Source organism: Pleurodeles waltl, chromosome 1_1 (assembly GCF_031143425.1).
Source record: "Pleurodeles waltl isolate 20211129_DDA chromosome 1_1, aPleWal1.hap1.20221129, whole genome shotgun sequence".
NCBI classification, from domain to species: Eukaryota; Metazoa; Chordata; class Amphibia; order Caudata; family Salamandridae; genus Pleurodeles; species Pleurodeles waltl.
In genome coordinates this window covers 216,733,290-216,758,875 of record NC_090436.1, presented here as the reverse complement: position 1 = coordinate 216,758,875, position 25,586 = coordinate 216,733,290, and the positions used below count along the sequence as shown (strand labels likewise).

General features: G+C 45.4%; 1 protein-coding gene across 17 annotated transcripts in view; it reads right to left on the bottom strand.

Annotated features, from left to right (window-relative positions):
- The window catches only part of NIPBL (NIPBL cohesin loading factor), a 1,341,000-nt gene that overhangs the window by 804,279 nt on the left and 511,135 nt on the right, over positions 1 to 25,586 (bottom strand). For all 17 annotated transcript variants that reach the window (XM_069221119.1, XM_069221174.1, XM_069221201.1 and 14 more), the window contains 2 exons: positions 22,019 to 22,090; positions 20,701 to 20,790 (listed from right to left, as the gene is read on the bottom strand). In XM_069221119.1, coding sequence (XP_069077220.1) covers positions 20,701 to 20,790; positions 22,019 to 22,090 — 162 coding nt within the window. The remainder of the gene's footprint in view (positions 1 to 20,700; positions 20,791 to 22,018; positions 22,091 to 25,586) is intronic.

Here is a 25,586-nt window from a genome sequence, read left to right as displayed (position 1 = left end):
GAGCTGCTGCCTGTATTTTTGCATGTTAGGCGGCCAGGCAGCTAGTGTGGCTAAATCCACCCCACCCTCAGAGACTAGAGTAGCTTCAGTGTGGACCCTGATTTGCTCTGGGCACACTGTTGATCCCACTTGGAGACTAGCCATTCCAGTGTTACCTGGATTGGAGTTTGGAGTGGAACCTTTCTTGGGACAGGCCTTGTCTCCAGTTTGGTGTCCAGGCTGATTACAGCTACGACACCAGGCCTTTTTGGGATCAAAGTTTTTACCCTTGTACCCAGGATTGTTTTGTGAAGAGGCTCTGGGCCCACCCTCCTGTGCAGGTTTTTGGGGGCCTGTAGAAGACTCTTTACTATTTTTATTTTTGGCTGTCTCACCACCCTTCCCCTGGGGAGGTTTTGTGACCCCTTTCTTTTGGTCACCCCCTGTGGAAGTTTTGGACACCCTAGTCTTGACCCAATGGTCCGCCTTCTTTCCCAATTCTTGGGGAGAAATTGGTCCTAGGTCCACCAGATGCTGATGCAGTTTGTCATTGAAACAATTACTTAACAGGTGTTCTTTCACAAATAAATTGTACAGCCAATCATAATTACTTACACCACTGCCTTGAATCCAACCATCTAGTGTTTTTACTGAGTAGTCTACAAAGTCAACCCAGGTCTGGCTCGAGGATTTTTGAGCCCCCCTGAATCTAATCCTATACTCCTCAGTGGAGAATCCAAAGCCCTCAATCAGGGTACCCTTCATGAGGTCATAAGATTCTGCATCTTTTCCAGAGAGTGTGAGGAGTCTATCCCTACACTTTCCTGTGAACATTTCCCAAAGGAGAGCACCCCAGTGAGATTTGTTCACCTTTCTGGTTACACAAGCCCTCTCAAAAGCTGTGAACCATTTGGTGATGTCATCACCATCTTCATATTTAGTTACAATCCCTTTGGGGATTTTCAACATGTCAGGAGAATCTCTGACCCTAGTTATGTTGCTGCCACCATTGATGGGTCCTAGGCCCATCTCTTGTCTTTCCCTTTCTATGGCTAGGATCTGTCTTTCCAAAGCCAATCTTTTGGCCATCCTGGCTAACTGGATGTCCTCTTCACTGGAGTTATCCTCAGTGATTTCAGAGTTGTTGGTCCCTCCTGTGAGGGAACCAGCATCTCTGACTATTATTTGTGGAGTCAGGGCTTGAGAAGCCCTGTTCTCCCTAAGTAGGACTGGAGGGGGGGAATTTCCCTCCAAGTCACTATCTTCATCCTCTGTGTTGCCATCCTCAGAGGGGTTGGCTTTTTCAAACTCTGCCAACAGCTCCTGGAGCTGTAGTTTGGAAGGTCTGGTGCCCATTACTATTTTCTTTATTTTACAGAGTGACCTTAGCTCCCTCATCTTAAGATGGAGGTAAGGTGTGGTGTCGAGTTCCACCACATTCATCTCTGCACTAGACATTATGTTTCTAAAAGTTGGAATACTTTTTAAGAATCTAAAACTAGTTCTAGGTTCTAATTCAAACTTTTACCAAACTTTTAAACTCTAAAAGAAATGCTAAACAGGATCTAACACAAGGCCCTAGCAGGTCTTTTAAGAATTTAGAAAACTTTTCAAATTGCAAAAATCAATTTCTAATGACAATTTTTGGAATTTGACGTGTGATCAGGTATTGGCTGAGTAGTCCAGCAAATGCAAAGTCTTGTACCCCACCGCTGATCCACCAATGTAGGAAGTTGGCTCTGTATGTGCTATTTCAAAGTAAGGAATAGCATGCACAGAGTCCAAGGGTTCCCCTTAGAGGTAAAATAGTGGTAAAAAGAGATAATACTAATGCTCTATTTTGTGGTAGTGTGGTCGAGCAGTAGGCTTATCCAAGGAGTAGTGTTAAGCACTTGTTGTACATACACATAGACAATAAATGAGGTACACACACTCAGAGACAAATCCAGCCAATAGGTTTTGTTATAGAAAAATATATTTTCTTAGTTTATTTTAAGAACCACAGGTTCAAATTTAACATGTAATATCTTGTTTGAAAGGTATTGCAGGTAAGTACATTAGGAACTTTGAATCATTTCAATTGCATGTATACTTTTCAAGTTATTCACAAACAGCTATTTTAAAAGTGGACACAGTGCAATTTTCACAGTTCCTGGGGGAGGTAAGTTTTTGTTAGTTTTACCAGGTAAGTAAGACACTTACAGGGTTCAGTTCTTGGTCCAAGGTAGCCCACCGTTGGGGGTTCAGAGCAACCCCAAAGTTACCACACCAGCAGCTCAGGGCCGGTCAGGTGCAGAGTTCAAAGTGGTGCCCAAAACGCATAGGCTTCAATGGAGAGAAGGGGGTGCCCCGGTTCCAGTCTGCCAGCAGGTAAGTACCCGCGTCTTCGGAGGGCAGACCAGGGGGGTTTTGTAGGGCACCGGGGGGGGACACAAGCCCACACAGAAATTTCACCCTCAGTGGCGTGGGGGCGGCCGGGTGCAGTGTTAGAACAAGCGTCGGGTTCGCAATGGAAGTCAATGAGAGATCAAGGGATCTCTTCAGCGCTGCAGGCAGGCAAGGGGGGGCTTCCTCGGGGAAACCTCCACTTGGGCAAGGGAGAGGGACTCCTGGGGGTCACTTCTGCAGTGAAAGTCCGGTCCTTCAGGTCCTGGGGGCTGCGGGTGCAGGGTCTTTTCCAGGCGTCGGGACTTAGGTTTCAGAGAGTCGCGGTCAGGGGAAGCCTCGGGATTCCCTCTGCAGGCGGCGCTGTGGGGGCTCAGGGGGGGACAGGTTTTGGTACTCACAGTCATAGAGTAGTCCGGGGGTCCTCCCTGAGGTGTTGGTTCTCCACCAGCCGAGTCGGGGTCGCCAGGTGCAGTGTTGCAAGTCTCACGCTTCTTGCGGGGAGATTGCAGGGGTCTTTAAAGCTGCTCCTTTGGATAAAGTTGCAGTCTTTTTGGAGCAGGTCCGCTGTCCTCGGGAGTTTCTTGTCGTCGTCGAAGCAGGGCAGTCCTCAGAGGATTCAGAGGTCGCTGGTCCCTTTGGAAGGCGTCGCTGGAGCAGAGTTCTTTGGAAGGCAGGAGACAGGCCGGTGAGTTTCTGGAGCCAAGGCAGTTGTTGTCTTCTGGTCTTCCTCTGCAGGGGTTTTCAGCTAGGCAGTCCTTCTTGTTGTTGCAGGAATCTAATTTCTAGGTTCAGGGAGAGCCCTTAAATACTAAATTTAAGGGCGTGTTTAGGTCTGGGGGGTTAGTAGCCAATGGCTACTAGCCCTGAGGGTGGGTACACCCTCTTTGTGCCTCCTCCCAAGGGGAGGGGGTCACATCCCTAATCCTATTGGGGGAATCCTCCATCTGCAAGATGGAGGATTTCTAAAAGTTAGAGTCACCTCAGCTCAGGACACCTTAGGGGCTGTCCTGACTGGCCAGTGACTCCTCCTTGTTATTCTCATTATTTTCTCCGACCTTGCCGCCAAAAGTGGGGGCCGGGGCCGGAGGGGGCGGGCAACTCCACTAGCTGGAGTGTCCTGTGGTGCTGTGACAAAGGGGTGAGCCTTTGAGGCTCACCGCCAGGTGTTACAGCTCCTGCCTGGGGGAGGTGTTAGCATCTCCACCCAGTGCAGGCTTTGTTACTGGCCTCAGAGTGACAAAGGCACTCTCCCCATGGGGCCAGCAACATGTCTCTAGTGTGGCAGGCTGCTGGAACCAGTCAGCCTGCACAGATAGTCGGTTAAGTTTCAGGGGGCACCTCTAAGGTGCCCTCTGTGGTGTATTTTACAATAAAATGTACACTGGCATCAGTGTGCATTTATTGTGCTGAGAAGTTTGATACCAAACTTCCCAGTTTTCAGCGTAGCCATTATGGTGCTGTGGAGTTCGTGTAAAACAGACTCCCGGACCATATACTCTTATGGCTACCCTGCACTTACAATGTCTAAGGTTTTGCTTAGACACTGTAGGGGTACAGTGCTCATGCACTGGTACCCTCACCTATGGTATAGTGCACCCTGCCTTAGGGCTGTAAGGCCTGCTAGAGGGGTGTCTTACCTATACTGCATAGGCAGTGAGGCTGGCATGGCACCCTGAGGGGAGTGCCATGTCGACTTACTCATTTTGTTCTCACTAGCACACACAAGCTGGTAAGCAGTGGGTCTGTGCTGAGTGAGGGGTCTCTAGGGTGGCATAATACATGCTGCAGCCCTTAGAGACCTTCCCTGGCATCAGGGCCCTTGGTACCAGAGGTACCAGTTACAAGGGACTTATCTGGATGCCTGGGTGTGCCAATTGTGGAATAAAAAGTACAGGCTAGGGAAAGAACACTGGTGCTGGGGCCTGGTTAGCAGGCCTCAGCACACTTTCAATTCAAAACATAGCATCAGCAAAGGCAAAAAGTCAGGGGGTAACCATGCCAAGGAGGCATTTCCTTACAGTACTTACCTGCAATACCTTTCAAATGAGATATTACATGTAAAATTTGAACCTGTGGTTCTTAAAATAAACTAAGAAAAGATATTTTTCTATAACAAAACCTATTGGCTGGATTTGTCTCTGAGTGTGTGTACCTCATTTATTGTCTATGTGTATGTAAAACAAATGCTTAACACTACTCCTTGGATAAGCCTACTGCTCGACCACACTACCACAAAATAGAGCATTAGTATTATCTCTTTTTGCCACTATCTTACATCTAAGGGGAACCCTTGGACTCTGTGCATGCTATTCCTTACTTTGAAATAGCACATACAGAGCCAACTTCCTACAATGCTATTTTGCTAATTCAAAGTTCCTAAGTGAAGTACCTTTCATTTAAAGTATTGTTTGTAAATCTTGAACCTGTGGTTCTTAAAATAAACTAAGAAAAGATATTTTTCTATACAAAAACCTATTGGCCTGGAATTGTCTCTGAGTGTGTGTTCCTCATTTATTGCCTGTGTGTGTACAACAAATGCTTAACACTACCCTCTGATAAGCCTACTGCTCGACCACACTACAACAAAATAGAGCATAAGAATTATCTCTTTTTGCCACTATCTTACCTCTAAGGGGAACCCTTGGACTCTATGCATGCTATTTCTTACTTTGAAATAGTACATACAGAGCCAACTTCCTACACTGATCATGAATGGCATTTCCATCCAAGTGGCAAAGGACTTCAAGCAATTAGATAAACACTGGTGTAGGAAGTTGGCTCTGTATATACTATCTCAAAGTGAGAGATAGTGTGCACAGAGTCAAAGGGTTCCCCATGGAGGTTGATACTTGTCAAGGATTGGCGACTCTTCCTCTGGGAGATCTCCAGGCACAAAGAAGCCCCGGCCTCCAGCACTCTGCAACTCGAAGATCAGCCCCTCTCCTACCACTCCTGTGACATGGGACTTCTTTTCTGTTGTGCTGGTGAGGCCTCCTTGTGATTCCCTGTGCCCATCGTCTGTGTATTCCCCGTGGGGGCCCCATCAACTTCTCTTAGCCTTCCTGTGTACTGAAGGCCATGCTGTGCATTATCCTGCCATCTAGTGTTGGGCTCGGAGTGTTACAAGTTGTTTTTCTTCGAAGAAGTCTTTTCGAGTCACGAGACAGAGTGACTCCTCCCTTTCGGCTCCATTGCGCATGGGCGTCGAATGCATCTTAGATTGTTTTCCCTGCAGAGGGTGAGGTAGGAGTTGTGAGTATACTAGAGGTGCCCATGCAATGGAGTAGTTATGTATGTACTTAATGTGCATCAAAAGAATATTTATTTACATATTTACAATTTTAATTCAACTAAGAACGTCTACAGGCTGCCGGGGAGGTGGGAGGGTGCATGTGAATCTGCAGCGCCTCATGCCACGAACAGATGTACACTGGGTAAGTGACATTTTCCGTTCGGTGGCATGTGTAGCTGCAGATACACATGCTGTGCATAGACTAACAAGCAGTAATCTCCCCAAAAAGCGGTGGTTTAGCCTGTAGGAGTTGAAGTTGTCTGAAATAATGTTCGTAATACAGCCTGTCCTACTGTGGCTTGTTGTGTTGCTAACACATCTACACAGTAATGCTTAGTAAATGTATGAGGCGTAGACCATGTGGCTGCCTTACAAATTTCTGTCATAGGTATATTCCCAAGAAAAGCCATTGTGGCGTCTTTTTTCCTTGTGGAATGTGCTCTTGGTGTAATAGGTAAATCTCTTTTTGCCTTAATATAGCAAGTTTGAATACATTTAACTATCCATCTGGCGATGCCTTGTTTGGATATAGGATTACCTGCATGAGGTTTTTGGAAGGCTACAAACAATTGTTTTATTTTACGAAATTGTTTTGTTCTGTCAATGTAATACATTAGTGCTCTTTTTATGTCCAATGTATGTAATGCTCTTTCGGCTACTGAGTCTGGTTGCGGAAAGAAGACTGGGAGTTTCACAGTTTGGTTTAGGTGGAATGGTGATATGACCATTGGTAAGAATTTTGGATTTGTACGGAGAACCACTTTATGATTATGTATTTGTATAAAGGGTTCTTGAATAGTAAATGCTTGTATCTCACATACTCTAAGTGATGTGATAGCTATTAGAAAGGCTACTTTCCAAGTCAGGTATTGCATTTCACAAGAATGCATGGGTTCGAATGGTGGGCCCATGAGTCGTGTTAATACAATATTAAGGTTCCACACGAAGGTACTGGTGGTGACCTTGGGGGTATGATTCTTTTTAGTCCCTCCATAAAGGCTTTAATGACTGGGATTCTAAAAAGCGATGTTGTATGAGTAATCTGCAGATAGGCAGATATTGCAGTGAGATGTATTTTAATGGAAGAGAAGGCTAGATTAGACTTTTGTAAGTGTAATAAGTAACTTACAATGTCCTTTGTGGAGGCATGTAGTGGTTGGATCTGGTTAGTGTGGAAGTAGCAAACAAATCCTTTCCATTTGTTTGCTTAACAATGCCTTGTTGTTGGTTTTCTTGCTTGTTTAATGACCTCCATACACTCGTGTAAGATTTAAATTTCCGAATTCTAAGACTTCAGGATCCAGATCGCTAGATTGAGCGAAGCTGGATTTGGGTGTCTGATCTGTTGTTTGTGTTGTGTTAACAGATCTGGTATGTTTGGTAGTTTGATGTGGGGTACAACCGATAAGTCCAACAGTGTTGTGTACCACGGTTGGCCAGCCCTGGTTGGTGCAATGAGTATTAGTTTGAGTTTGTTTTGACTTAGTTTGTTGACCAGATAAGGAATGAGTGGGAGAGGGGGGGGAAAGCGTAAGCAAATATCCCTGACCAACTCATCCATAGTGCATTGCCCTTGGATTGAGGGTGTGGGTACCTGGACTCGAAGTTTTGGCATTTCGCGTTTTCTTTTGTTGCAAATAGGTCTATGTTTGGTGTTCCCCAGCGGTGGAAGTGATTCTGTAGGATCTGGGGATGAATTTCCCATTCGTGAGTTTGCTGGTGGTCTCGACTGAGATTGTCGGCTAACTGATTCTGAATGTCTGGTATGTATTGTGCTATTAGGCGAATGTGATTGTGAATTGCCCAATGCCAAATTCTTTGTGCTAAGAGACACAGTTGTGACGAGTGCCCCCCCCCCCCGTTTGTTGAGATAATACATTGTTGTCATGTTGTCTGTTTTGACAAGGATGTGCTTGTGGGCTACCAGTGGTTGAAATGCTTTTAATGCTAAAAAAAACCTCTAGCAGTTCAAAATGATTTATGTGAAATTGTTTTTGCTGATTGTCCCATTGGCCCTGTATGCTGTGCTTGTTGAGGTGTGCTCCCCACCCCATCATGGAAGCATCCGTTGTGATAACAGCTTGAGGCACTGGGTCTTGGAATGGGCGCCCTTTGTTTAAATTTATAGGGTTCCACCATTGAAGCGAGAAGTGTGTTTGGCGGTCTATTAACACTAGATCTTGAAGTTGACCCTGTGCTTGTGTCCATTGTTTTGCTAGGCACTGTTGCAAGTGCCTCATGTGTAACCTTGCATTTGGGACAATGGCTATGCATGAAGACATCATGCCTAGAAGTTTCATTATAAACCTTACTGGGTAGTGTTGGTTTGACTGTATGCTTGATGTTACATTTTGGAACGCTTGTACCCTTTGTGGACTTGGAGTGGCAATTGCTCTTTGTGTGTTGAGTGTTGCTCCCAAGTATTGTTGTATTTGGGATGTTGCAGATTTGATTTCTGGTAATTTATAGAGAACCCTAGTTTTTGTAGAGTTTCTATGACGTATTGCGTGTGAAGAAGACATTGTTGAGTGTTTGATAATATGGGAATACATGCATGTGCTGTCTCCTTATGTGAGCTGCTACTACTGGTAGGCATTTGGTGAATACTCTTGGGGCCGTTGTTATCCCGAACGGTAGCACTTTGAATTGATAGTGTACGCCTTTTATTACAAACCTTAAGTATTTTCTGTGAGATGGATGGATGGGTATGTGGAAATACGCATCCTTGAGATCTAATGTTGACATGTAGTCCCCCTTTTTTAGTAAGAGAACTACGTCTTGAAGTGTTACCATGTGGAAGGGTCTGATTTGATGAAGAGATTCAGTGTTCTGAGATCTAAGATAGGTCTTAATGTTTTGTCCTTTTTTGGAATTAGGAAATATAGTGAGTAGACACCTGTTCCTTTCTGATGGTTGGGTACTAGCTCTATTGCGTGTTTTTGTAATAGACCTATTACAAATAGAAGTGCAAGCACTAAGTGTTGTTTGGACATAGTGTGTGCTCTTGGCGGCACATCTGATGGGAAATTTGTGAATTCTATGCAATAACCATGTTGGATAATTGATAGGACCCATGCGTCTGTGGTAATGTGTCCAGTTTTGATAATATGCGGTTAGCCTCCACACACACCCCCCTCCCCCCCCACTGGTGATAAGTGTTGGGGTTTTGTGACACTGACGTCACTGTTTGGTCTGGCTTGTTTTGCGTGGCTGGAACTTTCCCCTTCCTCTCGGGAATTGTCCTCTATAGGAACCACAAAACCCTCCCCTTTGATATTGTGCCTGATAGGTGGGTCTGGTTTGAGAGGTGGAAGGCTCTGGTGTTTGCTGTCGAAAACCTCCTCTGAATTGTGGTTTCCTAAAGATGCCTCTGACTTGTGGGGAGTAGAGCGCGCCCATGGCTTTGGCCATGTCCGTATCTTTTTTTAACTTTTCAATTGCTGTGTCCACTTCCGGCCCAAACAATTGTTCTTGGTTAAATGGCATGTTCAACACCGCTTGTTGGATCTCTGGATTGAATCCAGAGCTTCTTAACCATGCATGCCTGTGAATGATTACCCCCGTGTAGACCGTTCGTGCTGCTGTGTCTGCCGAGTCTAGTGCGGGCCTTATCTGGTTGTTGGATATGGCCTGTCCAACAACCTGCTGGGCACGTTTCTGGTGTTCTTCGGGCAAGTGCTGTATGATGTGTTGCATCTCGTCCCAGTGTGCCCTGTCGTAGCGAGCAAGTAGGACTTGTGAATTAGCTATCCGCCATTGATTGGCTGCTTATGCTGCCACTCGTTTGCCCGCTGCATCAAACTTTCTGCTCTCTTTGTCAGGCGGTGGAGCGTCTCCTGACGATTGAGAGTTTGCTCTCTTTCTTGCTGCTCCTACAACCACTGACTCCGGTGTAAGTTGTTGTGTTATGAACACAGGATCCGTTGGGGGAGGCTTGTACTTCTTCTCAACCCTAGGCGTAATAGCCCTTCCTTTAACTGGCTCCTGGAACACTTGTTTTGCGTGTTTGAGCATAGCCGGGAGCATTGGCAGACTCTGATAGGAAGCGTGGGTGGATGCTAAGGTGTTAAACAGGAAATCATCCTCTATTGGCTCGGAGTGCATTGCTACGTTGTGGAACGTAGCTGCCCTGGATAGTACCTGCGTATTTGCAGTACTGTCCTCTGGGGGTGAAGGCTTTGTTGGATAACAATTCGGACTGTTATCCGATACTGGTGCATCATATAAGTCCCATGCATCAGCATCATCCTGTGTCATCCCTGTATGTGTGGGTGACTGCATTGGAGGTGTTCCCACTGGAGACAGTTGTGGTGAGTGCGGTAGGGATTTGTCTCTAACCACCTTCGCCTTAGGCTGCATTTCTGTCTCCCGAAATGCCAGTTACCTTTTAGACTTGATTGGAGGTAGAGTTTGTATTTTTCCAGTCTCTTTCTGGATATGCAACTTCCGTATGGCCAGGTTCGTCCATACTTAATTCCTGCTCAAATCTATGTCTTTCCTTCATTTGGCTGTAAAGTCCTTGCTCTTCTGTGTAAGAGCTTCTTTTCGGCCCCGAAGCCGCTTTTTTCGGTACCGAGGTTTCAGATATAGTCTTTCGGTTCCGATTATATTTTTCGCACTTTGGGTGAGTGGAACTCTTGATGTCAAGAGCGTTCGGTGCCGGAATCTCGACCGGAGTCTGAAGTCTTCGGCAAATCCCTGGCCTTTTTCGGTGCCGATGATTGATCACCTTCTTTTCGATGGGTTAAGCCATGGCCTGTTGGCGGTGGCATCCCCTTGGCCTTAAAGATCTTTCTGTGAGTTTTGGACGGGGCAAGTTTACTGTCGATGCCATTTGAAGTCTTCTTGCTCGTCGATCTCGTAGGGTCTTTTTTGATCGAAACGCGCGACAAGCCTCCCAAGTATCCTCCCTGTGTTCCAGTGATAAACACAGATTACAGACCAGGTGCTGGTCTGTATAGGGATACTTCGACTACAGAAGCGGAAGGGGGTCCGGTCCATTAGTCTTCGACGATGGGTGTGGTCGGGCCAACCAGGCCTCGGTGAAGAACGGAAGCCCCGAAGGGCCGCCGGAGCGCTCTTGCTGTCGGTGCCGATACAATAACACTAACCTTGTACTGAACGAGAACATTACCGTCTAATTTTCGATAATTTATCTAACTTTCCCGATTTGAAATACCGAGCGAAGAGGAACACGTCCGAACCCGATGGTGGAAAGAAAACAATCTAAGATGGAGTCAACGCCCATGTGCAATGGAGCCAAAAGGGAGGAGTCACTCGGTCTCGTGACTCTAAAAGACTTCTTCGAAGAAAAACAACTTGTAACACTCCGAGCCCAACACTAGATGGCAGAATAATGCACAGCATGTGCATCTGCAGCTACACATGCCACCGAACATATATAGATCTCCTAAATAGAAGTTAAACATTTGACACCCAATCTCTGTAGGCTGCGGGACACCTGTTGCAAGGAAAATCTGGGTCATAGCTGTGAAGGTTTGGTCGCTACCCAGAAGTGGAGCCCGTCTTGATGCCTGCCCGATTGCTAGGTCCTCCCTTCAGAAAACAGGACAGCTCCTAGTCAGCTCACAACCTTGCAGATAAGTGCAGGCGCTGATGCCACGAACAGATGTACACTGGGTAAGTGACATTTTCAGTTCGATGGCATCTGTCGCTGTAGATACACATTTTTCTGCATAGACTAGTAAGCAGTTATCTCCCCAAAAGCGGTGGCTCAGCCTGTAGGAATGGAAGTGGTTTGAAATAATGTTCTTAACACTGCTTGACCTACTGTGGCTTGCTGTGCGGATAACACGTCTACACAGTAGTGCTTAGTGAACGTGTGTGGCGTAGACCATGTGGCTGCCTTACATATTTCTTGCATTGGGATGTTTCCTAGAAAGGCCATGGTAGCACCTTTTTTTCTGGTTGTGTGCCCTTGGTGTAATGGGCAGTTGTCGTTTTGCTTTAAGGTAGCAGATTTGGATGCATTTAACTATCCATCTGGCTATACCTTGTTTTGATATTGGGTTTCCTGCATCAGGTTTTTGAAATGCAATAAATAGTTGTTTAGTCTTTCTGATGTTTTTCGTTCTGTCAATGTAGTACATTAATGCTCTTTTGACATCTAATGTATGTAGTGCCCTCTCAGCTACGGAATCTGGCTGTGGGAAGAACACTGGTAGTTCCACTGTTTGATTTAGGTGGAACGGTGAAATAACCTTTGGTAAAAATTTAGGATTAGTCCTTAGGACGACTTTATTTTTGTGTAGTTGTATAAAAGGTTCTTGTATTGTAAACGCTTGAATTTCGCTTACTCTTCTTAGAGATGTAATGGCGATGAGAAATGCAACCTTCCAGGTTAGGAACTGTATTTCGCAAGAGTGCATGGGTTCAAAAGGTGGACCCATGAGTCTTGTTAAGACAACATTCAAGTTCCATGAAGGAACAGGTGGTGTTCTTGGTGGTATAATTCTTTTAAGGCCTTCCATGAATGCTTTAATGACTGGTATCCTATATAGGGAAGTTAAAAAGGTAGTCTGCAGGTATGCAGATATTGCCGCAAGGTGTATTTTAATGGAAGAGAAGGCTAGGTTAGATTTTTGTAAGTGAAGCAAGTAACCCACTACGTCCTTTGGAGTTGCGTGTAAAGGTTGGATCTGATTATGATGGCAGTAGCAGACAAACCTCTTCCATTTACTTGCATAGCAGTGCCCAGTGGACGGCCTTCTGGCTTGCTTTATGACGTCCATTCATTCTTGGGTAAGTTGTAAGTGTCCGAATTCTAGGATTTCGGGAGCCAGATTGCTAGATTCAGCGATGCTGGATCTGGATGTCTGATCTGTTGGTTGTGTTGTGTTAACAGATCCGGCCTGTTGGGCAATTTGATGTGGGGTACTACTGATAGGTCTAGCAGTGTTGTGTACCAGGGTTGCCTTGCCCAAGTTGGTGCTATTAAAATGAGTTTGAGTTTGTTTTGACTCAATTTGTTTACCAGATAAGGAAGGAGAGGGAGAGGAGGAAAAGCGTAGGCAAATATCCCTGACCAGTTCATCCATAGGGCATTGCCTTGGGACTGCCTGTGTGGGTATCTGGATGCGAAGTTTTGGCATTTTGAGTTCTCTCTTGTTGCAAACAAGTCTATTTGAGGTGTTCCCCAGAGTCTGAAGTAAGTGTTTAGAATTTGGGGGTGAATTTCCCATTCGTGGACCTGTTGGTGATCTCGAGAGAGATTGTCTGCAAGTTGATTCTGGATCCCTGGAATAAACTGCGCTATTAGGCGAATGTGGTTGTGAATTGCCCATCGCCATATCTTCTGTGCTAGAAGGCTCAACTGCGTTGAATGTGTCCCCCCCTGTTTGTTTAGATAATACATTGTTGTCATGTTGTCTGTTTTGACAAGAATGTATTTGTGAGTTATAATTGGTTGGAAAGCCCTTAATGCTTGAAAAACTGCTAGCATTTCTAGGTGATTTATATGTAGTTTTGTTTGATGTACGTTCCATTGTCCTTGTATGCTGTGTTGATCGAGGTGTGCTCCCCACCCTGTCATGGAAGCATCTGTTATTACGCATTGTGGCACTGGGTCTCGGAATGGCCGCCCTTTGTTTAAATTTATACTGTTCCACCATAGAAGCGAGAGGTAAGTTTGGCGGTCTATTAACACCAGATCTAGAAGGTGACCCTGTGCTTGTGACCACTGTGATGCTAGGCACTGTTGTAAGGGCCTCATGTGTAGTCTTGCGTTCGGGACAATGGCTATGCATGAAGACGACATGCCTAGGAGTTGTAATATCATCTTTGCTTGTATTGTTTGTGTTGAATACATGCGTTGTATGATCTTGTTGAAATTTTGAACTCTTTGTGGACTTGGAGTGGCTACTACTTTTGTTGTGTCTATTATGGCTCCCAGGTATTGTTGTACTTTGCAAGGCAAAATGTTGGATTTTGCAAAGTTGACGTGAACCCTAGTTTGTAAAGGGTTTGTATGATTTGATTTGTGTGTTGTAAGCACTTTGTTAGTGAATTGGTTTTGATTAGCCAGTCGTCTAGATACGGGAATACATGTATTTGCTGCCTTCTGATGTGTGCAGCCACTACTGCTAGACATTTTGTAAAGACTCTTGGTGCGGTTGTTAAACCAAAAGGCAATACTTTGAATTGGTAATGTATTCCTTTGAATACGAACCGTAGGTATTTCCTGTGCGACGGATGTATTGGTATATGGAAATACGCGTCTTTGAGGTCTAAGGTTGTCATGTAGTCCTGTAGTTTTAGCAATGGTAACACTTCTTGTAGCGTGACCATGTGAAAGTGGTCTGATTTGATGTAGGTGTTTAGTATTCTGAGGTCTAGGATTGGTCTCAGTGTTTTGTCCTTTTTTGGTATTAAGAAGTACAGTGAATAGACTCCTGTGTTTGTTTGTGTGTTTGGTACTAATTCGATTGCATTCTTTTGCAATAGTGCTTGAACTTCTATTTCCAGGAGTTCGGAATGTTGTTTTGATAAATTCTGTGCTTTTGGTGGTATGTTTGGAGGGAATTGTAGGAAATCTATGCAATAACCATGTTGGATAATTGCTAAGACCCAAGTATCTGTAGTTATTTCCTCCCATGCTTTGTAATAATGGCCTATTCTTCCCCCCACTGGTGTTGTGTGGAGGGGGTGAGTGACATCTGAGTCACTGCTTGGTTGTAGGGGTTTTTGGGCTTTGAAATTTTCCTCTATTCCTAGGGAATTGCCCTCCTCTGTATTGGCCCCGAAAGCCTCCCCTGTACTGTCCCTGGTAGCTGGACGGTGTTGCCTGCGAGGTGCTGGCTTGTGTGGCCTGACCCCGAAACCCCCCTCTAAAGGGTGTCTTGCGGAAGGTGCTGTAGGTTCCTCTCCTCTGCGGGGAGTAGAGTGCGCCCATGGCTTTAGCAGTGTCAGTGTCTTTTTTAAGTTTTTCGATTGCCGTATCCACTTCTGGTCCGAACAGTTGTTTTTCGTTGAATGGCATATTGAGCACTGCCTGCTGTATCTCTGGTTTGAACCCAGACGTTCTTAGCCATGCGTGCCTTCTAATGGTCACAGATGTATTAATTGTTCTTGCAGCTGTGTCTGCTGCGTCCATAGAAGAATGTATCTGGTTATTTGATATGTTCTGCCCTTCCTCAACCAACTGCTTTGCCCTCTTTTGTAGTTCCTTGGGAAGATGCTCGATGAGGTGTTGCATCTCATCCCAATGGGCTCTGTCATAGCGCGCAAGTAGTGCTTGAGAGTTAGCGATGCGCCACTGGTTTGCAGCTTGTACTGCGACTCTTTTCCCAGCTGCATCGAACTTGCGGCTCTCTTTATCTGGGGGTGGTGCATCCCCAGATGTGTGGGAGTTGGCTCTTTTCCGAGCTGCTCCTACTACGACGGAATCTGGTGGCAGCTGTGTGGTGATGAAAACAGGGTCTGTAGGAGGTGCCTTATACTTCTTTTCCACCCTTGGCGTTATTGCCCTACTTTTGACCGGCTCCTTGAATATTTCCTTTGCGTGCCGAAGCATACCTGGCAGCATAGGCAGGCTTTGGTAGGTGCTGTGGGTGGAGGAGAGGGTGTTGAATAAAAAGTCATCCTCGACTTGTTCTGAGTGGAGGTTTACGTTGTGGAATTGTGCTGCTCTAGCCACCACTTGAGAGTATGCTGAGCTGTCCTCTGGTGGTGAGGGCTTTGTTGGATATGCCTCCGGACTGTTGTCCGACACTGGGGCGTCATATAAGTCCCAAGCGTCTTGATCCTGGTCACCTTGGCTCATGGTGGTGTGAGCCGGGGAATGTGACGGAGTTTGCGCTGGTGAGACGTCAATTACAGGGGGAGGAGAGGGTGGCAGAGTCACCTTTTTCACCATTTTTGTTTGTGGCGCCTGGTCTGTTTGAAACTCGAGTCTCCTTTTTCTCCTAATAGGGGGAATGGTGCTTATTCTTCCTGTTCCCTGCTGTATGAAAATACGTTTTTGCGTATGGTCCACTTCGGTGGATTGCAGCTCTTCCTCAAACCTATGTGTAAGGAAATGCCTCCTTGGCATGGTTGCCCCCTGACTTTTTGCCTTTGCTGATGCTATGTTTACAATTGAAAGTGTGCTGAGGCCTGCTAACCAGGCCCCAGCACCAGTGTTCTTTCCCTAACCTGTACTTTTGTATCCACAATTGGCAGACCCTGGCATCCAGATAAGTCCCTTGTAACTGGTACTTCTAGTACCAAGGGCCCTGATGCCAAGGAAGGTCTCTAAGGGCTGCAGCATGTCTTATGCCACCCTGGAGACCTCTCACTCAGCACAGACACACTGCTTGCCAGCTTGTGTGTGCTAGTGAGGACAAAACGAGTAAGTCGACATGGCACTCCCCTCAGGGTGCCATGCCAGCCTCTCACTGCCTATGCAGTATAAGTAAGCCACCCCTCTAGCAGGCCTTACAGCCCTAAGGCAGGGTGCACTATACCATAGGTGAGGGTACCAGTGCATGAGCATGGTGCCCCTACAGTGTCTAAACAAAACCTTAGACATTGTAAGTGCAGGGTAGCCATAAGAGTATATGGTCTGGGAGTCTGTCAAACACGAACTCCACAGCACCATAATGGCTACACTGAAAACTGGGAAGTTTGGTATCAAACTTCTCAGCACAATAAATGCACACTGATGCCAGTGTACATTTTATTGTAAAATACACCCCAGAGGGCACCTTAGAGGTGCCCCCTGAAACTTAACCAACTGTCTGTGTAGGCTGACTAGTTCCAGCAGCCTGCCACACCAGAGACATGTTGCTGGCCCCATGGGGAGAGTGCCTTTGTCACTCTGAGGCCAGTAACAAAGCCTGCACTGGGTGGAGATGCTAACACCTCCCCCAGGCAGGAGCTGTGACACCTGGCGGTGAGCCTCAAAGGCTCACCCCTTTGTCACAGCCCAGCAGGGCACTCCAGCTTAGTGGAGTTGCCCGCCCCCTCCGGCCACGGCCCCCACTTTTGGCGGCAAGGCTGGAGGGAACAAAGAAAGCAACAAGGAGGAGTCACTGGCCAGTCAGGACAGCCCCTAGGGTGTCCTGAGCTGAAGTGACTCTAACTTTTAGGAATCCTCCATCTTGCAGATGGAGGATTCCCCCAATAGGGTTAGGAATGTGACCCCCTCCCCTTGGGAGGAGGCACAAAGAGGGTGTACCCACCCTCAGGGCTAGTAGCCATTGGCTACTAACCCCCCAGACCTAAACACGCCCTTAAATTTAGTATTTAAGGGCTCCCCTGAACCTAAGAATTTAGATTCCTGCAACTACAAGAAGAAGGACTGCCTAGCTGAAAAACCCCTGCAGAGGAAGACCAGAAGACGACAACTGCCTTGGCTCCAGAAACTCACCGGCCTGTCTCCTGCCTTCCAAAGATCCTGCTCCAGCGACGCCTTCCAAAGGGACCAGCGACCTCGACATCCTCTGAGGACTGCCCCTGCTTCGAAAAGACAAGAAACTCCCGAGGACAGCGGACCTGCTCCAAGAAAAGCTGCAACTTTGTTTCCAGCAGCTTTAAAGAACCCTGCAAGCTCCCCGCAAGAAGCGTGAGACTTGCAACACTGCACCCGGCGACCCCGACTCGGCTGGTGGCGATCCAACACCTCAGGAGGGACCCCAGGACTACTCTGATACTGTGAGTACCAAAACCTGTCCCCCCTGAGCCCCCACAGCGCCGCCTGCAGAGGGAATCCCGAGGCTTCCCCTGACCGCGACTCTTTGAACCTAAAGTCCCGACGCCTGGGAGAGACCCTGCACCCGCAGCCCCCAGGACCTGAAGGACCGGACTTTCACTGGAGAAGTGACCCCCAGGAGTCCCTCTCCCTTGCCCAAGTGGAGGTTTCCCCGAGGAATCCCCCCCTTGCCTGCCTGCAGCGCTGAAGAGATCCCGAGATCTCTCATAGACTAACATTGCGAACCCGACGCCTGTTCCTACACTGCACCCGGCCGCCCCCGCGCTGCTGAGGGTGAAATTTCTGTGTGGACTTGTGTCCCCCCCGGTGCCCTACAAAACCCCCCTGGTCTGCCCTCCGAAGACGCGGGTACTTACCTGCAAGCAGACCGGAACCGGGGCACCCCCTTCTCTCCATTTTAGCCTATGCGTTTTGGGCACCACTTTGAACTCTGCACCTGACCGGCCCTGAGCTGCTGGTGTGGTGACTTTGGGGTTGCTCTGAACCCCCAACGGTGGGCTACCTTGGACCAAGAACTAAGCCCTGTAAGTGTCTTGCTTACCTGGTTAACCTAACAAATACTTACCTCCCCTAGGAACTGTGAAAAGTGTCCACTTTTAAAACAGCTATTTGTGAATAACTTGAAAAGTATACATGCAATTTTGATGATTTGAAGTTCCTAAAGTACTTACCTGCAATACCTTTCGAATGAGATATTACATGTAGAATTTGAACCTGTGGTTCTTAAAATAAACTAAGAAAAGATATTTTTCTATATAAAAACCTATTGGCTGGATTTGTCTCTGAGTGTGTGTACCTCATTTATTGTCTATGTGTATGTACAACAAATGCTTAACACTACTCGTTGGATAAGCCTACTGCTCGACCACACTACCACAAAATAGAGCATTAGTATTATCTCTTTTTACCACTATTTTACCTCTAAGGGGAACCCTTGGACTCTGTGCATGCTATTCCTTACTTTGAAATAGCACATACAGAGCCAACTTCCTACACTATGCTTTCGCATCTGAGAGGACAGTGATTGTTCCTCTGTATAAGAGCCTGGACCTGGGTCGGTTACGGGTTGTTTCGGCACCAAAACCCTGCCTGTATCTCTTTTCGGCTCCGAGGTAGCTTTTTTCTTTTTTGGCGTCGAAACCTCTCAGCGTCGATCTTAGTCGGTGCCGCTGTCTCGGCGTTGAGCTGCTTCTACACCGCTATCTCGGTGTCGTTGCTTTTCTCCAGCACTTTCTCGATCCCGAGAAGGCTGCGTGCCGGTGTCTCGACCGGAGTCGGACGATCTCGGCACTGTTTTGGCCTTTTTCGGTGCCGATGGTCGGTCACCGAATTTAAGGGTGGAGCCATGGCCTGGTGGCAGTGGCGTCCCCTGGGCCTTGTCACTTTTCTTCTGTGTTGTTTTCGACGTCTTACTCACGGTTCTTTGATCGTCGAATTCCTCGGAGTCCGATTCGTGGATCGAAAAGGTTTCTTCTTCCTCTTGTTCCTCGAACTCTCGGTGCGCTGTCGGCGTGGACGCCATCTGAAGTCTCCTGGCTCGACGGTCACGGAGTGTCTTTCGGGACCGGAACGCACGACAGGCCTCGCAAGTCTCTTCACTGTGCTCAGGCGACAGGCACAGGTTACAGACCAAATGTTGGTCTGTATACGGGTATTTGTTGTGGCATTTGGGACAAAAACGGAACGGGGTCCGTTCCATCGACGTTGTTCGACACGCGGTCGGGCCGATCAGGCCCCGACGGGGGATCGAAACTACCCCGAAGGGCACCGGAGCGCGTCGATCTTCGATGCGGTGTTGACTCTAACTACGCCGATCCCGAACGCAACAATACCGACGAAAATCTTCCGATACTAACTAACTTTCCGTTCCGAAACTCGGAGCGACAGGAACACGTCCGAACCCGATGGCGGAAAGAAAACAATCGAAGATGGAGTCGACGCCCATGCGCAATGGAGACAAAAGGAGGAGTCACTCGGTCCCGTGACTCGAAAGACTTCTTCGAAGAAAAACAACTTGTAACACTCCGACCCAACACCAGATGGCGAGCTATGCAGAACATGTGTATCTACAGCGACAGATGCCATCGAACAATAAGTTTCATAGAGGGGACAGCAAAAGGACACAGATGGACACAGCCAGCCCTCACAAAGTGAAAAATCTTGTGCTGCACAAAGAGGGTCACAACGGACCCCACAATTCACCATAAATACCAAACATAACAATTGCACTCCATACAAGTCTCTAACATATAGGCAAAGGATCCCAATTAATGGGGAATTTAATGGGGGAGAAGCAGAAGCATGCAAGCTTCAGAGTAAAGCAGAGAGGTATATGGCCATGCATTATCACCGCCACCAACACCAGTCACTGCTCAGCCTTAAATAAGAGAAAAGTGGCCTATCTTAATGCAGACACTCAGGGCACAATGGGCTTTTCAAGATCAAGTCAAAACTGGTCAGAACTGAACAGTAATTTTCTTGATTAGGGGCAGACTGATTAAACCACCGACTTCTGTTTTAAGTGAAAGCCAGCAAAATAATGGTAAGGAAGGGGCTCACCATGTAATGGGGAGCTCAGCTTTAACAATGGCAGGGATAGGTACTGTTCACACACCCACTAATCTACACAAAAACACACCACATTAGGTTAGGCAATGGCACCGTTAATGGGAGACTGGTCAGGTCTCTACAGAAGCAACTAAGCATGGAATTCTCTGAAACTGGGTTACAAATATAAAATCATTTAAACGTGAACTAGAATCTGTTGCCAAAACCTCCTACCACCTCATACCCTTGAACAAAAGCCACCATAACTAACTGGAGGTACTTTAGGTGTAGCTTTTTTCTACAGGTGGGCTTCTGATCTGCACTTTGAGTGGTATAGGTTCAAAAGGTTTTTCAGACTGTAGAGCCACTGAAGGAAAAATTCTAAAAATCAGGGTGGGCTCGACTGATTATACAGCATCTTAACATCATGGAGATGATCCATGTCCAAACAATTACAGTTTACAAAAATACTTCTTGAAAAATAGACAGATTCTCGTAGAGCACAACGTGAACTCAATGGCAATAAGATTATCAAAAACATAAATTTTATAAAAGAATGTTAAAATTAAAAAGTTCTGCATTTAACGTCTATATCGTAATGTATACTTTAAATTATTGGACAGGCTGAGACAGACTGCATAGTCAGACACAAATACTGAAATACGACATTGTAAGAAATGCTGATTATATACACACTGAACATATAAAGGTAAGCAAATCCCAAGATTGAATCACTGAACATAAAAGACTAAATAAAAAATACTTAAAGGAAAAACTCACTTACCAAACGCAGAAAAATCCACATCTTCTAAATTATCTAGAATAGTCTCCACAGAAGCAGTAAACCTTTTGAAAGTTGAGGAATCCATCATTTCTAACAAATATATATTTGTATATTAGATTAGAGATTAGGAACATTGGCAAAAAAACTATTACTAATGCTATTAAGTGAGTGGTTTATCACAGTATTTGCATGTCAAAGCATGGCCCGCAACAGGCACACGCATGACCAGCAACTATGGAATCAGTTTTCTATTAAAAAACCCATTCCAAGATGGCTGCTGAACAGTAAAGCATGCATTATGACACATGTATTTGCTGTGACTCTAAAAGTCAGCTATTTTATTAATTTTAATTTACTGTTCTAACATGGCACACGACCATGTTAACAGCAAATTAAAAGAAAAAATAAAAGTGCGTGCCAGCATAAAAAACGTCAGGGCACAGCCAGGCAGTGTTTTGCAACTGCATGGTCCTTGTAAAAATAAATACAATTTTTAAAAAACATGTGCGAGATGGAAAACATATGGGAAGGGAATTAAATGATAGCGCACGGGTTGAGAGGATGGTGCAGGAACAAGTGGGGGGGAGAGAGTAAAGAAAAACAAGCACTCCCCATCATGCTTTAAAAGTAAAAGAAGATCCCTGAAATTAGCAGTAGAAGGATAAGACTCCTCGAACTGGCACACTGAGATAAAAATGCTCCTGGGTAGAAAATGCTCAATCGGTGAGGTAAACTCTCAAACCAAGAGCAGACATCCAAGACACAAACCATCCAATCATGAGGAAGATGCTGACTCAAGAATACTTTAAGTACATGTTACGCGTGGAAAAATAATGCATCTGGAAACAGACAGCTAGAGGTGTTTGCAGCATAGAGTTAGAAGGCATGGAGTAGAAGCAATATCAACATTTTGATTTTATTTCTTTTTACACATTGTAGGAAAATTCTTTCTACTGCAAATAGTTGCCAACTTGTTTTTAAAATGAACTTTAGCAGGAAAAAAAGAATTTTTTAATAATTTAGATCTACTTCTAGAAAAAAACAATTTACTTTAGTAATATAAAAGTAGGGGTTAATAGTAGACAAACTAAATATCACAATACAGATTGTCACAAATAGGTAATCAAAGGCATCCCTAATAATGGATATGAAAAGCTGAATGAAACATTATTAAAATGAGATAAAAAATACAAAGCATCTTAGATCTTAACTTGTTTTTAAGTGCTATAAAAACTTTAATTCTATTCCAAAAGGCTATTTTCAGTTTCTATATTTTCAACAGTAATTCCAGCTAAGATACAAATTAACCAACCCTCACCTTCAGGTGTCAGCTTGGGCTCGTATGCTTTCCTTTTCTTTTGCTTTTCTCGTTTCTTCATTCTTCTAAGGACTGCAAAGTTAAGATTTAAAAAAAAATTTTTTTTACTTCGCCAATATTAGCTAAAGTAAAAAAAAAAAATCCAATGCAACAAAGTAACATACTGATTAGATTTAAGAGGCATATTGTTCTGTGGTCAATGGTTAACCCAATTTTTCTAACAAAATAGTGATTCCAACAGCAGTGACTGACGGTCACAATTAAGTGAAAGAAAAGCATATCGTCTAGGATGCATTGGGATGAAGGAAAGTGTATCTGCCTGCCACTCTAGGTCTAAATCATATGTAAAAGCAGATTACTAGGTTTTAGACAAATTATTTCAAAGAAAATATTTGACTGTTTTCTAAATTAGAGAAGCAAGGAGCATAAAATTACCTGTACCACTGACAGGACATGTTATTTTCCCCATTAAAAGGAAAGATTGAGCAAGTGTGGAAACGTGCACATTATTTTCACACCATTGTAGGAAGTTGGCTATGTAGTGTACCAGTGTAAGGGGACTCTATGCAGATAGTCCAGGGCGACTCATTTTGGCTTACAGGGGTTACAATAATTACCACTAAAGAGAGATTTTGTGATTGTGTGGTCAAGCAGTTAAGTCTTATCAGAGGGCAGTGATAAGTATTTGTTGAACACAGTCAATAAGAAAATAAGTTACTTACCTGCAACTATAGTTCTCCAGCATTGGAATCTTTCATAGATCCACATGCTTGAATCATTCCCCGTTGTAGAGATGGGAGTCCCTGGAACCTTAGAAAAGACAATGTCCCCATACACATAATAGCCATAACATTAAAACGCTACATTTTAGTAATCTATCCAAGTCCTTATGCAAAAAGGGCTAAACTTGAGTCTCAGCCAATCAGAGTGCCCCACCCTGTAGCCCCCTCCTGAGAGAAGCTCCAGCACCTCAGATTTTTTAAGCACTAGTGCGCATGTTAAAGGCTGAACAAAAGATATTGAAGGTGAGCTTCCCCCGGGGAGGGTCACATGTGAATCTATGAAAGATTCCAATACTGGAGAACTATAGCTACAGGTAAGTAACTTATATTCTTACTCCAGTATTGAAACTTTCATAGAGTCACATGCTTGAATGAGACTATAAAGCAGTATTCAGAGCACATTGCATTGACTTTACATCATTCAAATTAATGAGAGATCACTGAGCTATCCATCATAACATGAAAGCATTACATTCAATAAAGATAGTATCATCTATTTGTATACGTATTTATATACTATGAAAGGTATATGCAAATGAAATATATAAAGATCAAATCATGCAATGTGCATAGCAGAAAAGAAGGATGGAGGGAGGTAAAATGAGCTCACCATTACTGGAACCGATGTCGCAGGACTGCCTGACCAACTGCCACATCTCCCTTAGGGCATCCAGACAGTAGTGCTTCGTAAACGTGTGAGTACTCTTCCAGGTGGCTGCTCTGCAAATGTCCTGCAGGGGTACACCTGCAAACAGTGCCATGGACGCTGAGACAGATCTCGTAGAGTGTGCTCTTACCAAAGAATGTAAAGGCTTACCAGTAGCTTGATGGCAAACGTTTATAGCAGCTACTAGCCACCTGGCTATAGTCTGCTTGGAAAGGGCCTGTCCCTTCCTTGGGGCACTATACGCGGCGAACAATTGAGTAGTCTTTCTAAAAACGCTGGGTTCTTTACAAGTGAAATTTGAGATTTCTTCTGCTGTCTGACGAATACAGAGTTCTTTCCGCCAGAGATGTCTGGTTCGAAAAGTAAGATTTCAAAATCAACGGTTTGTTAATATGAAAGTCTGATGGCACCGTTGGAACAACCTCGGGGTTTGTACGAAGTATCACTCTATCCTGTTTAAACTGAAGGAAAGGCTCCTGAATGGTCAATGCCTGGATCTCACTGACCCGTCTAGAAGTAGTAAGGGCTAGCAAAAGAGCTACTTTCCACAATAAGTGCTTTCAATTCCCTCTGTGTATTGGTTCAAATGGGTGTTTCATAAGCTGAACAAGACCCATGTTGAGTTGCCAAGACGGTGGAGGAGGCCTTACTGGTGGAAAAACTCAAAAGAGCCCTTTGAGGAATTGTTTGACCCATCAAGAAGGCCACAGAGATGGCGATGCCGGCAAACGTCTGAAGCGAGATATAGCCGCCAAGTGCACCCTGATGGATGCATGCGCCAAGCCAGTGGATGCCAGATGGGGGGTACAGCAATATTCGCTCTGGGGGTGATAACAGCGGATCAATCTGCTATTTCTGACACCACAAACAAAACCTTTTCCTTTTTTAAAGAGTACGATTTGTTGGTGCTATCTGCTCTGGCTTTTGCAAGAATATTCCAACATTCAGGGTGGCTATTTAAATGGGCGAACTCATTGTGTTCAGGAGCCAGGCCGATAATTTGAGTGATCTGGGGTTCGGATGTAAAACCTGACCCTCGTCAAGAGCTGTGGTGATACTTTCAGTGGAATGTGGTCCTTCTCTGAGAGGAGGAGGAGTTCTGAGAACCAATGTTGGCAAGGCCAAAACAGCTATCAGGATGAGCCTGCAATGCTCTCTTTTGATCTTTGCAAGTACTCTTGAGATCAGGGGAATGGGTGGAAAAGCATAGACAAATATTCCGCACAATGCCATCGAAAACACATTCTCCCCAAGAGCCCGACTGCTGAACCCAACTTGCGTAAAAGCGGCACTTGGAGTTGCAAAGAGATCCAGTTTGGGTTTCCCCCACCTCCTTGGTTGAGCACCTCCTGGTTCAGCTCCCATTCGTGACAGGAGGACGTCAGCCTGCTGAGAGTGTCTCTTGTATCATTCTGCCTTACTGGCAGATGTTCTGCTCGTAGACTGATACCATTCCGAATGGCCAAGTTCCAAATAGTCTGCGATTCCCGAGATAGGAGAAGATATTTTGTTCCCCCTTGCTTGTTTAAATAATGCATTGCTGCAGTATTGTCTGTTCTTATGAAAACTGAGGAGTCTTATTCTTGGTAGGAAAGCTTGCAGGGCCAGGAAAACCCGCTCTCAACTTGAGGAAATGGATGTGATATTTCCCGAAGGAGTTACTCTACTTTCCACTGATCTGAAGCTCCCCACCCCTCTAGGGAGGCACCTGTGGTGATGACAAATGGAGAATAAGGAGGTAGGAAAGGAAGACAGACTACGATGTTCAACTGGTCTTTCCACCAGTGGAGCCCTTGAATCATTCGAGGAGTTACTGTGATTAAATTGTTGAATGAGCCTTCTCTCTGTATCCACTGAAGATACAGTTCCGCCTGCAGGGGACACATTCTCAGTCGACAAAAGGGGACTAACTGTATGCAAGACAACATCATCCCCAGAAGCGACTTGTATATGCGCACAGGAAGACTTTATTCTTTGTACTTTGTTAGATAAATGAGTATTGCTTGCCTCTCCATTGAAAGAAAAGCCTGGTCTCTGATGGTGTCGATTTTTGCCCCTAAAAAGGCTAGCAATATGTTCGAATAGTTTTGATTGAGTAAGGCCCGGCTCGTCAAATAAT